The sequence below is a fragment of the Panthera onca genome, chromosome C1 (genome assembly GCF_046562875.1).
Source record: "Panthera onca isolate mPanOnc1 chromosome C1, mPanOnc1 haplotype 2, whole genome shotgun sequence".
NCBI classification, from domain to species: domain Eukaryota; kingdom Metazoa; phylum Chordata; class Mammalia; order Carnivora; family Felidae; genus Panthera; species Panthera onca.
The window spans coordinates 183589475-183602990 of NC_138346.1; the positions used below are offsets into that span (position 1 = coordinate 183589475).

General features: G+C 53.6%; 1 protein-coding gene across 1 annotated transcript in view; it reads left to right on the top strand.

Annotated features, from left to right (window-relative positions):
- Positions 1–260: 260 nt before the first annotated feature.
- TRABD2B (TraB domain containing 2B) overlaps positions 261–13516 on the top strand; it is a 213112-nt gene continuing 199856 nt past the window's right edge. Inside the window, exons 1-2 of the mRNA XM_060622699.3 lie at positions 261–917; positions 2973–3533. Of these exons, the coding sequence (XP_060478682.1) occupies positions 816–917; positions 2973–3533 (663 nt within the window). The 5' untranslated portion in view covers positions 261–815. The remainder of the gene's footprint in view (positions 918–2972; positions 3534–13516) is intronic.

Below are 13516 nucleotides of genomic sequence, written 5' to 3' on the forward strand. Positions count from 1 at the left end.
AGCGAGCGAGGGAGCGAGAGAGGAGCGAGCGAGCGCCTGCCATGCCCATCAGACCTCGCCTCGCCGCGCCCGGGCGCGGAGCTCGCCCCGACTCCCTGCGGCCCGGCCCGGCCCGGCGCGGCCCGGCGCGGCCCCGGCCCCCCGCCCCCCGCGCCGGGTCCTCCCCTCCCCCCGCCCCGGCGGCCCCAGCCCCCCGCCCGGCCCGGCTCCGCGCCGCTCTCCCGCCCTCCTCCCTCCCTCCCTCCCGGCCGCGGAGCAGCATGGCGGAGCCCGGGCAGCGGCCGCGCGGCCGCCCGCCGCCCCTCTGAGCCCGGCTCTGGGGCAGCCGGGCGCCCCAGACCTGACCCCCGCCCCGCCGCGCCCGCCGCCGCACTTGTCCCACCGCGCGCCCCCTGGAGCGCCGCGCACCCCTGGGACCCTTGCGCGCCCAGCTGCCCGCGTAACTCGGGACCCCGCGCGCCCTGGGAGCCCGGTACCGCCCCGGGACCCCGCGCGCCCCTGGACCGCGACGCAGCTCCGGGACGTCGGCGCGCCCCAGGACCCGCGCGCTCTCAGAACCCCGGGCTGCGCCAACGGGGCTGCGCGCCTGGGGAGGGGCCCGCCCCAGAGGGTCCCCCTCTTCCAGCAGACGGAGCCCCGCCCCAGAGGGACCCCCGGGTCCGGCAGGGACACCCCGCCCCGCCCCAGAGGGCTCCCAGCATCCCGCCGCTGGAGCCCCGCGCCCCAGAGGAACCTCCGTGCCCAGCTGGGGGCTCTCCGCCCCGCTGAGAGGGCGCCGCCCGGGAGGGTCCCCGCGCCCCGCGGGCCCCGGCAGGATGCACGCCGCCCTGGCGGGGCCGCTGCTCGCCGCCCTCCTCGCCACCGCCCGCGCCCGCCCGCAGCCCCCGGACGGAGGACAGTGCCGGCCGCCCGGATCGGTGAGCGAGCGCCTGCCCGGCCACTCTCCCGGCCGTCCGGCCACTCCAGCCCGTGGGGACGAGGGTTCGGGGGTCCTGCCTTCCGCACCCAGCGAAGCCCACCCGCTCCACCTCCGCCCGCCGGGCGCTGCCTCGGGCGCCCTTCCCTGCCTCCTGCCGCCCGGGCTCCAGCTCCGTGCCGGGAGCCGAGATGGGGCGCTCCCTCTCCAGCTCCCTCTCCGCACGCTGACGCTCTCGGGCTCTCCTCGACTTTCGGTCCTGCTTGGACGTGTCCTCCCTGTGCCCCTTTGACTCGCTTCTTTCTTACTTTATCCGTTGTTTACCCTTCTGGTTGCTCTCTGCCCACTCCTGACCGTGTTTCTCCCATTCCTTGCTCTACTCTGCTCTGACTTACATCAGACCTTTCCGCTCTCCCATTCCCACTCTGTCCCCCTTACAGACAGGCTTCCCTCTCCCCTGTCCTCCCACTCTGACCTAAAGCAAGCTTTTTCCCTGGTGCTGGTTCCCACCTCTCTCTCCCTCTCCAGCCCAGGCCCCTGGCACCCAATCCTCCAACTGCCCCCATTTCACAAAAAGGGGGAAGATTCCAGAGGAGAGGAAAAGGAAGTGCCAGGGCAAGCTGGCCTAATATCTCCTTGGGGGTTGAATAATTACTGGTTCTCCTAATTTTCCTTCCCAACTACAGAATCCCTTGATTTCTCTCAGCATCCCTCCCTCAAAGTGTAAATTAATGCATGGAAAATAACCCTTAATTGCAGGCCAGTGACTAGGAAGAGGTTGTATAGGGTCCTCACTCATTGCCCAGTTAGCAGGGAGTTAGTTGACCTTGGGCAAGGTGCACCTCTGCTGTCCTGACTTGTGTGGGAACGGGGAGGTCAGAGCTAGTCTAGCTCCAGTCTGCTGGGATCCACGATTTTTGGTTGTTCGGAAAAAAAAAAAAAAAAAAAAAAAAAAAAAAAAAAAGGTACTATTCCCCCACTCACCCCATCACACACTTTTCATTTGTGCTAGAAGCAGGCAGAAAAGTTTTGAGTTGACCTCAAGTTTGCAGGTGGTCAGTGGGCAGTCCAGGGCCTTTTCTGGATGGGAAATGACTGCCTGAGAGAAATGATAGTCCCTTTCTCATGCCCCTTAACCCCTGGTCCTCAGCTAGATCTGGAGAAAGGATCCCTGTCTCCATGCCCCTCTTTGCCCCTGTGCACACTCCTGATCAGAGCTTCTGTCTGAGAAGATGCCCGAGAGTGGGGGGGTGGAGGCCAGGTACAGCATTTTAGGGGAGGAGCCTGAAGCACATTTCTTGGGATGAATTCTAGGGAATCTTCCCCTCCCAAATCAGGGCCTTGTGACTTTACTTAGGCTGCAGCTTATAAAGCACTTTCTCATCTGCAGTGGAGCAGAGTAGCCGACACCCCAGACCTGCCCTCCAACAAGAAAACCTTATCCACCCCAATGAATGGGAAGTAGCTGTTTAAATAGGTGTGCTATTTTTAATAGGTGTTCTGCTTTCAAAGTGCTCTTGGCATGTATCTTCTAATGGTTGGGTTTAAAAGTTATATGACTTCCTCCCTTCTTGCCAGAGCAGGACTCTTGGTCCCCCTTTCCCCACCCTCCACATGAAACACCACCGGTGAAGGTTTGGCTTGGCTGAGCATGAATATTCTCAGGTGCTGTGGCAGTCCTTGGCACTCAAGGGGGAAAGCTAATCATAACGAGAGAGCTTCCTTCGTTGTCTCCTTCCTCTGTGCCTGGTGCTGCTCTTAGGGCTTACTCACATATACTGTGTCTTTTCATCCTCCCTGGGGTAGCTGCTCTCACCCCCAGTTCACAGATGGGGAAACCGAGTCTTGGGAAGTGGAACAGCATGCTTAAGATGATCCAGCTAGACAGGTTTTGAATCTGGGTCTTTCAGCTTCCACAGCCCTTGCTCTTTCCCATGGCCCCATGTAGGCCTCTGCCTTCCACCCCACCTCCACCTGCCTCTGTCTGTGCAACCCCTGGTTTACTCCCCTGCCATTAGCCTCACTGCCTGCCTTGTCCTCCCCCCCTCCCCTGCAGCAGAGGGAGCTGAACTCTTTCCTGTGGACTATTCGGCGTGACCCCCCCGCTTACCTGTTCGGCACCATCCACGTCCCCTACACCCGCGTCTGGGACTTCATCCCGGACAACTCGAAGGCAGCCTTCCAGGCCAGCGCTCGTGTCTACTTCGAACTGGACCTGACGGACCCCTACACCATCTCAGCCCTGGCCAGCTGCCAGCTGCTGCCACACGGGGAGAACCTGCAGGACGTGCTGCCTCGGGAGCTCTACTGGCGTCTGAAGCGCCACCTGGACTACGTGAAGCTGATGATGCCCTCGTGGATGACACCAGCACAGCGGGGCAAGGGGCTGTACGCGGACTACCTGTTTAACGCCATCGCGGGCAACTGGGAGCGCAAGAGGCCCGTGTGGGTGATGCTCATGGTGAACTCGCTCACGGAGACTGACGTGCGCTCCCGAGGTGTGCCCGTCCTGGACCTCTACCTGGCCCAGCAGGCCGAGAAGATGAGGAAGAGCACCGGGGCCGTGGAGCGGGTAGAGGAGCAGTGCCACCCGCTTAATGGGCTCAACTTCTCCCAGGTAGGCACTTGGCTTTCCCCGGCCCCCGGAAGCGGCCAGCCCCTTTGTCCTCTTCTCCCATTGCCTTCCTCCTGCTGTAGCCGGAGCCTTGGCCTTCTTCCAATGGGAGAGGCTCTTTCGGGCTGCGAGGCAGCTCTCTGGCTGCTTTCGGGGTGGGTTGAGGGCAAACTGGTGTGTGCTAGAGTTAGGGATGAGCGTTTGGGTGTTTGCTTCTCTCTCAGTGGTGCTACCTGTTGGGGATATACACTCCCCACTTGCTGTGCTTGCCTGAGCAGAAAGAATTTTCCTGGGAACATCAGAGTGAGGAAAACAAAAAGAGTGAGTTGCGGGTTTGCATCCAGCTTTCCCGAGGCCCTGGGGTCTCCAGAACAGGAGGCTGTCCTGAAGCTGTTGTGTGGGCACCACCCCCCCAGGCAGCAGCGTGCATGTGCAGAGTAAGAGTCATGGTTCCTGCGGCTTTGCAGGCAGGGGAGGTGCAGTGGACCTGGTGTCTGTGTGACTCTGGCTTGTTGCTGTTGAAGGTTAAACACTACTGAATTACCCAGGCCTTTGCATTGCTCTAGGCGGCCCTCGGACCTCCTCCCTAGGCCTGGAGGAAGTCAACAAGGATAGTTTTGGGGTTAATAATTTCAGAGAAATGTGTTCACTTAAAGGTTGACCGTTCTGATTTCTGAACCTCAAGAATGGGGGCAGGGAGAAGGGAAGAGCTTAGGAGGTTTAAAGTCTCTGGCTGCCAGAGACCTGATCCAGCAAAATGTCATGAAAAGCCCCATCTCCATGGGCAGAGGTCACTTGCAACTCACTGGCCCCAAACTCAACTCTGAGACCCTGGGAACAATGAGTTCACATCTGTGCCTTGAGAACAGGCTGTCAATCCTGAGATCCGGGATCTGAGTCAGGGCCGGTGGCTCCCGCAAGGAGGCCCCAAAACAAGGCATGGGCCAATGCCCTGGGTGAGGTGTGGCCCCCAAGATGTGTTCCTCCATTAAGGAGACAGCCTCATAATTTGGCCAGGCTAGAAACTCCACCACTGGGACCAGACCTGCTTGCTGCTCCCGAGATGTTGCAGACTCTTCACCAGGGAAACAGCGGCAGAAACTGATCCCCCTTTGGAGATCTTCTGGCCTTTGTTTTTCCAGGGGAAATGCAATATTGTCCCCGGGGAGGTAAGAAGCCAGATTGATTTGCCGGCCAAATGAAAGGCGGGTTTGTCGGTTCCCCTGCTGGCTCTCCCATAATTGTGGAGTCCTTACCCAGAGGGCCCCGGTGGCAGGAATATTGGGGCAGTTAGTCACGCCCCGCAGGGTTCTGACTACGCCTGACTCCTTCTCCACGGGGGAAAATCCTGTGCATTCTCTGGCCCGGGCGCTGAATCCTCTGAACATACCGGCTCTCTCCCTCTGAAGTGACTTTTCCCTTGCCAGCCTCGGGAGCTGATATTATCTGTATCGGGCTCCCTAGCGCTCACCGCCCATCTCATTTTAGAGGCAGGTTTGTGGGAGGCCTCTCTGTTCAGAGACCTCACGTCTGGCCTGGATATCTTTTTTAGGCCGGGGAGGTGGGGCGTCCAGCATCACTGTCCGCACCCTCTTTGTACCCGACCACAGAGGAATCCGAGGAGAGCTGGAGCGAGCACACAAACCCTCTGGTTAAACAGCCCCTGGCTTTAATCTGTCTCTCTTAAAACAACAAAACTATCTTTCTTCGGCGTCTGGAAACACTGCTGCTCAACCAAATGACGGCTTTTGGTAGGTTGAAAACATTTGCTGGAAAGTGTGTGAAGTTATGTTTTAGGAAAAGTTCCTGAGAGCCATTTATCGGCCAGCAAGGAGCCCGCTGACAGTCTCCAAAGCCCATGTTTGAAGATCAAACGGACTCAAATCTCTGGTTTCAAAAATGCACGCACCCCATCACCAGCCTGGGCCCGCTCTTAAAATTGTTCTTGGGTCCAGCTCCTCAAGAGGGCTGCAGGAAGCAAGTCCAGAACAAAAGAGAACAGGACTCCTCTTGGTTCCCTAATCTGTACACCCTTCACCACCTGCCAGAGCGTCCAACCTCGCCAATTTGTCCTGTTATCATTTTGGAGCGAGGTGATGAAATCTCTCCTCCATCCCTGTGGGCAGCTGTGGGCTAACTGGGAAAGGAGGGATTCCAGAGCCTGGGTGGATGGGGGTGTTAAGGGTCCTCAACCCCAAAGTCAGAAATGAACAGCCTTCTCAGTAAAATCGTATGTGCGCGTGCACAGTTTGATATGAACATCTGTGATGCATTATTGTACCGAAATATCTGTTAAGTGCATCAGATTTTTATTTTTTCTTTCCTCTCAGCATTACTGTTATTGCAAAATATTTGGTGGTGGGGGGGGGGGAACAAGGAGAGAGGAAGGCGGGAAAAAGAAATCTTAAAAGAGCCTTTTTGTGAAGCGCTGGGATTTTAGTTTTAATTTTAGTATTTCTCAAATGTTTGTATTTTCTTCTAGGCAGAAATACCACATTTTTCCTTGCTAAGTGAAGAAAGAAAGCGTACATTTTCAGACTCCATGGGTGGGAGGAGCCAATGAAAAAGTCTCTGGTCTCTGATCTCTGTATAAACAGAGAGTGTGGGACCCAGCATCAACATGGGCTTGCGGCGTGGCCTTGGGCAAGTCCGTTCCCCTCTCCAGGCCTTGTTTTTCCTGTCTGTGAAATGAGATGCCGGGATTAGGTCATTATTCAAGCCCCTTCCAGTCCTGACATTTCAAGCGACAGTTATAATCAATTCCACGTGCCAGGCACCCTGCCCGTAGGAGGCATGCTTTTCCATTTTGTTGGGTGCTCTCCCAGGTGAGCATTCAGAAGGGCTGGATGACCTGCCCAAGGTCATGTGGCTCATAAGGAACAGCCACTCTACCTGCCCCTAAATGAAGTGTTCATGTTGACTAGGTATTTCTTGTCCTGCAATTCTTCCTTCAGTCCTTTCTGCTGTTTCTTTCTCTCCATTAGGACCTGAGGGCTTAAAATTTTACTTCTTGAAGAATTTATAATTACAGAGAAGGTATTTCCTTTGGCCGTGGGGCTTGTGAGAGGATGCTAAAGGCCCTGATGTGTTACAGACGGCTCACACAGTGGCTGAGAGCAGACTTCTAGGTTTCAGTCCCTGCTCTGAATCTAAAGCCAGTGACTTGTGTATAACTTCGTGTTCCCATCTATCAAATGGGGCAGTAGTGACCAGCCTTTCACAATTGAGCTGGTTTTGTGAGGATATGAGAAGACACTCCTTGTGGGAGGTTAGAGAGAGTATAAAATGACTACCTCGATGTAGGTTCTGTGCTTGGAAAACTGTTCAGGCTGGCTCCAGGACAGGGGGAGAGGAAGGTTGCATGGGAAGCCTCATCTCTGCTCTGTTGGCACCTTTTCCCATCAGCCGTGTCCACTGTCCATCCCTTGTAGAACAACGCAAAGCTGGAGTGAGATGGTGGCGGCCCCTGTCCTCAGGGACCTGGGGATGCCTGAGCCTTGAGCCAAGATCTTGTGACAATCTTGGGACCTGCAGATTTCAATCGGCTCTGTTGGCTGCCTCCCGGGACTGGCACTGGCTGCCACCAACAGCTGACCTGATTAGGAGACGCCCTTCTCCCTCTAGGGGGCGTCAGTCCTCCCCCACCCAGACTGGTGGAGTCACTGGCTGAGAATACCTTGAAGTCCTGTACTTCCCGAGGAATAATATAGCAAGGACCCTGCCACCATTCTGTACTTCGCCGCGTTTTAACAAACATGCCAATGTTAGCCACTCAATGTGTGTAAAGCTTGAGCACTTGGGCACAGCCACTGAGGGCATCCAAAATGTTTGTAAAATACTGCAGCCCCCTCAGTGGGGAGTTAGAAACCACAAAACCATCACTGATTGAGCTCTGTCTCCACACAGGGCACTGCATAAAACCTCACAACGACCTCGCCTTTAATCCTCACAGAGATGTGACAAGTCATATCATCATATCTGTTACAGACAATAAAAAAGTTGTCGCGTGGCTGTGATTACACAGCTAGGCCAGTGGAACCAGGATTCCAACTCAGGTGTGTCTGATGCTAAAGCCCCAGCTTTTCAGACATAAAGATGAATTCATTTTTGTTCTTAATAGTGAGATGACATTATCTGGTGACGTGCATGTGCGCGCACGTGTGTTGGAGTTGGAGATCATCTTTTTTTGCTAAAAAAATGAAATGAAATAAAATATGATAGAGATCATTGAAAAGTGCTGAAACTGATTTGACTTGTAAGTTGGATCTGAAGGTGATTCTAAAATAGGAGTTGCCAAAGACATTCTGGGTACCAGTTGCTTCCTTGGAATGATGGGCCCCTAACATTGGCTAAGCCAGCACAGTTAAATAAAGAAACGTCTCCTTTTAGTCACAGTGCCTGTATATATATCCTGAGGGGCCAGCACGTATTATTAGGTGCTCAATAAATATTCGGGGAATGAATGAATGAATGAATGGAGACTGTATAACTAGAGAAACCACCATATGACCATCCCTGTTTCCCTTCTGCCATCCAGCACTGTGGAATGAATGAATGAATGAATGAATGAATGAATGGAGACTGTGTAAGCCACAGTGAAGAACCTCCTCCTTGAACTTTAATAGCTCTAATAGCTTTAATAGTGCATTCCTACAGGGACACAAAATGTCGACATCAAGTGGGTAGGTAGTTCACAAGCAGACCCTAGCCCTGACCCCATTCCTACCTTACCTGTGACTTTGGGCTAGTTCTTACCTTCTCTGGGCCTCGATTGCTCCCTCTGTCCCTCGAGTGTTAGCTGGATGATTTCCAGGGTCGACCCAGTTCTGACTTCTGTGGTGCTCATCTATGACCCCCGTATCTTAAAGGCCCTGGGCCACCCTGAGATTTTGAGCCTGGAAAGGGCTGACAGTCTGGTCTTCAGCAGGCCGCTGCTGATACCTAATTCTCTGGAAGCCTGTTGGTTCCAGTGGGTAATCCTACTGCCTCCCACTGCCAGTCTGTGGAGCAGAGAGCGCAGCCTGCCGTGGCACAGCCCCTGGACACCTGCACGGTCTTGGAGCCTCTCCTTCATTAGGGTTCCTCTCCCTCACTCGCTTCCTCATTCAGCCAGAATGCCCTACTGTGTTGGGCCAGTGCAGTGCTGGGGGCAGACCTGGGAATGGCCTAGTTTTTACCTGCAGAGGGTTCGCTGCCCCACCAGGGAGAGTGGCTATTATTAGTCCTATTTTGCAGCCATAGCAACCCAGGCATGGATCTCGTGCATCAGTCCCTCCTGTGACCTGATTCTCCACCCTCAGACTCTGTCTTTCCTTTCTCTTCCTGTTGTATGCCCCCATCTTTCAGCACCCGGCTCTCATTTCCCATCCTCCAGAAATGGCCATTCTCAAGCCCTGCCACCCTCCCTGGGCCTCCATGGCAGCCACAGCAGCACCCACTGTGGCCCCTGGAGCCATAGCACTGGTCCCTGCTCATGGCCTCCTGTCAGATCTACGTGCCCTCCCCAGAGTGAAGGGAACAGACACCTCCCTTCGCCTCCGGACCATGCTGAGCCTTCTTGTCCCCAGAAGTTTACTCCAGAGAGTGCGAACCCCTCAGTCAATATCGGATCAGGGCAAGTTGGCCTTGTCTGCACCATGTAACTCCAGATCCTAGACTGAGAAACAAGGTTCTCCTGGCCCCGCCTCCACCCCGTGCTTCTGTAGGCTGCCATGCCCTCTGTGTCTCTCACAGGAGCCCTGTGGTTGGGAGCTGTTCAGCAAATGTCTGTCGCATGGTATGGGAGACCCTCTGGGGAACCCCAGCATTGACCCCTAGGCATGTGTATTCTCAGATTCTTTGTGTGCACCGAGAGCTGTTTGCAAAGAACCCCTGCTGGCTCCACAGTCTCTATTCCCTCTCTCTGACCTGGTTAACTCAGACTTTAATATTGAATATATTTTTCCAACATATGGGGGGAGGAAAACAAACTCAGAAGCAGACACACAGGATGGCTTAGGTACGGCCATCAAAGGAGAAGGAGGCCATAAAGCCAGAGGTGACCACGATGTCATGAAATATTCTAGTCTCAGAATCAGAAGCTCACAGCATGAAGTCTTCCACACTTCCACACTCTTCGAATCATAAGCCAGGACTCAGAGGCTCAGGGAATCTAAGAATGGTGAAATCTTAGAACATTAGTCTCAGATGCATTTTTCGACTCGAAGAATCTTCACATCATGAAATTCTAGCCTCTTAGCTTTGAAGAATTTTCAGCTCATAGACACAGACTTTTAAAATCTTGGAGTCGGAAGGGACCAGTCCTCAAGAATTCCAAAAAGCCCCATCGGCAAACACGTTGATCTTGTTCCGACGACCCGCCAGCCCATCTCAGGCCAAAGGGAGAGAGCCTGAGCAGGAAAGCACTTTGTGACAGAGATAAAAATGGGAGTGTGCCTTTGTTAATAGTTCCCATTTGCACATCTCTCAAAGCTAGGAAGAGGTCGCCTGGTAATGCAGCTTTCCTCGGGAGGAAACTGAAGAATGTGAGGAGCGCGGCGGCTGGCAGGCCAGGCCGCCGCCCTTCTTCCCTCCTGAGTTTGCCTCTAAGTAGTATCCACTTCACTCCTTTTATCCCCCATCGCTGGCTCTCTGTCCGCCTACTTAATCCACAGGCAGCTGGTGGCCCAGCCTTCGGTTGTGCTAAGCGGCTGCCAAGCCGTCTCGCCGAGCAGCTCCTCCAGGATCCTTTTAAATCTGCGCAATATATCCGCTGGAACACAGAACTGTTGCCCCAAGCTTGGAAACGCTGTTGCTTTGCTGAGCCCCCTCCCTCTCCAGGAATTTCCTTCCTTTCTCTTCTATTTCTGAATCCTAGGAGATTTCCAAGGCTCAGCTCAAAGCTGTGCCTCCTCCAGGAAGTCTTCCCAGAATGCTCCTAAATCTAATCTGCTTGGGAAGACTTGGTCCCTGCTTTCCCTGATGGCCCAGCCACATATGTTCTTTCCCTCTGTGGAATTTTTTTTTTAATTTTTTTTTTACATTTTATTTATTTTTGAGAGAGAGAGAGAGAGCACGCGCACAAGTGGGGGAGGGACAGAGAGAGGGAGACACAGAATCCGAAGCAGGCTCCAGGCTCCGAGCTGTCAGCACAGAGCCTGATGCGGGGCTCCAACCCACGAACCATGAGATGATGACCTGAGCCTAAGTCAGTTGCTTAACCGACTGAGCCACCCAGGCACCCCAGTGGAATTGTTTTTATGACATTTTATGATATTCTTTCAGTGCTTCTGTATTTTACCTAATATTATAAAAATGACTGAGATAGTCTTTTCTTTTCTTTCCCAATAGACCCTGATTCAAAATCTAGCTCCAGATATGTTCACAGTTGATTACAAACTTAGGTGGAATGTGCTCCAGTTTTAAAGTTGGGGCTTTGTGATGTGTTCTGTGGCTGGGGTATTGGCAGCTCTGGATGCTAAAAAGGGGCCACATCTTGGCCTCTGTATGCACAGAAAGCCCTCAGACGTCCTGCCTGTCGCAGCAGATAAGTGCACTGTTGCTGGCCCATTTGGTTAGGACGCTGTGACATCCATGGGCCCTGTTGGATTTCTCTCTCCATCCTGGAACACTTTGTTGTCTTCTCTTTCTCATCTGTTATTTGCAAACAAAGGCCTCCTTTTTCCCTCTTCTTTACCACCCAGAGCACCCGTGAATCTCTGCAGGCTCACTCACCACCCTCCTGCTTTATTTTCATTTCAACGTGTTTAATTTAACCCCCGACTTGCTGCTTTGGTTTTGGGCCCCAGTGATGCTGACCTGTTCTAGTTCTTCCTCCTTCCCTCCCGCAGGCACAGTCCTTGGTCGTGCCTCCATACATTTCCTTGTGCCAGTCCCTACCTGAGAGCCCTTCCCAGTTTTTATTGTTTGGCTAACTCACACTCCTCTGAAGTGGTAAGGATTCCTGAGGGCAGTCATTTTAAAAGTCTGGACTCTTTAGATGCCGCTGTATAGCCAGACTTTTATCCTTGGTCACCAGGTTGGACTGTACCCTATGGGCAGATGAGACCTGATCATAACTCAGCAGTTTGAATTTGGGTGCAGTGATGGACCTAAATCCAAAGCTTTCAGCATTGCGGGTCTTATTTAATTAATTAATTAATTTATTTATTTATTTATTATTGAGGTATGATTGACGTCACATTCAGGTATACAATGTACTGATTCAATATTTGTATATATTGCAAAATAACATTGTGTTTTAAAAGGATTGGTGGATGTCTTAGTCTGCTGACTGCTGTAATACCAAACTACCATAGACAGAGCGGCTCATACAACAGAAATTTATTTTCTGATAGTTCTGGAGGCTAGAAGTCCGAGATTAGGGTGGGAAAGGTGAAAAGAGAGAGTGAGAGAGAGAGAGAGAGAGAGAGATGAATTGAGTTGGAAAGTGGGAAAGAGATAGCTTTCCGTGTCTCTTCATAAGGGCGCTAATCCTGTCACGAGGACCCCACCTTCATGGCCTCTTCTAAACCTAATTATCTCATAAAATCTCCATCTCCAAATACCATCATTGTGAGAGTTAGGGCTTCAGCATATGAATTGGGGATGAGGGGGACACATTCAGTCTCTAACAGTGGGTGAGTTGCACCTGTGCTGCCCTGAGTGCCTGACTACTCTTGAAAAGAGCCAGGTTGCCAGACCAGGCCTGTGCAAGTCAGAGCCCTGGGCCATCCCCGGCGACAGCCTGGGACCTTAGAACGTGTGCAGTGTCTGCGGTGGAGGCACCTGTGATAGAGTCTGTGTTCCCCCCTCACTAGGCGAGGTTGTTTCCCAGTGGGGGGAGGGGGGGTCTGCCAGCTTTCAGATCAGTACCTGACCACTACCTCCCTCCCCTGCAGGCAGTGCAAATATCCCTCTGCCCTGTGTGCTGAAACCTTGACACCCTTTATTCTCCGGGTTCACTCTTTTCTTGCCATTGGGTCGGAAGGGCAAGGGGAAGCCTTAAAATTTACTTTTCATTTGCTCTTAAGTTGTGAGCCTGTGCTTTTTTTGTGTAAAGCTTTCTCCCCACCTCCCTCATTCAGAGGAACATCCTGGTCTGATTCTGCCTTTAGAAACAAGAATTAGTCTTTATGTATATGGCACAGACTGGGCTCAGGAACCCCCGCCACTGCAAAGCTTCCAGGCATTGGCCCAGGACAGCTCAGGGCTCCTGCAGGGTCCAGGATCACTGTACTTCTAGAGAGTGTCAGTAACCTTGGACTAGTTACATGACCTTTCTGTGCCTCAGTCTCCTCATCAGTCAACTTCATCCAGCTGCTGTGAGGATTTGTGGATTGGTGTAAAGCACTGTAGTGCCATACCAGACACAAAACCTGTTCTTTGTAAACACTAGCTCATGCTTATTATTGGATTTTTAAATTAACATCATTACACAATTTTTCAAGAAATGCTTTGTAGTTCCCACTTTGTGCCAGACATGGGGGTATGTGCTGGAGATCGAAATGTGAGCAAGAATGATGATGCTGTCCCCCCCCCCCCACGCCGGCTGCTTGCTTTCTGAGTGGGGAGGAGGTGTAGGGGGAGGAGGTTCAGGGAGGCCAGGGCAGGTAAGGCGGTGTGGGGAACACAGAAGACTGCGCAGTTCTCAGTCCTGGGCAGACCTGGGAAGGCTTCCTGGAGGAGCCTAGATCTGAAGGAGTAAAAAGTCAGCAGGCGGGCATTTGGGGTGCTAGGCTCTGGAGACGGGCGGGGCCTACACGGGGCGGGGGGCAGGCGCTGGCTGTGTGTCTGGGGCTGTCTGCAGTGCAGCATGGCCCTTCTGCGTGGGCTGTGGTCACACGAGGCCGAGTGAAACAGCCTGCCTGAGGTATGCCCACCTCGGCCGCACCCCGGCGCCCCTCGGGGCCAGGACCCAGCCGGGCCCGCTTTGCCCGGTCCCGCGGCCACCTCTCGGGACGATTCCGGGAGCGCAAGTGCCAGTTTCCTAAAAGCGCGGGAGCGCG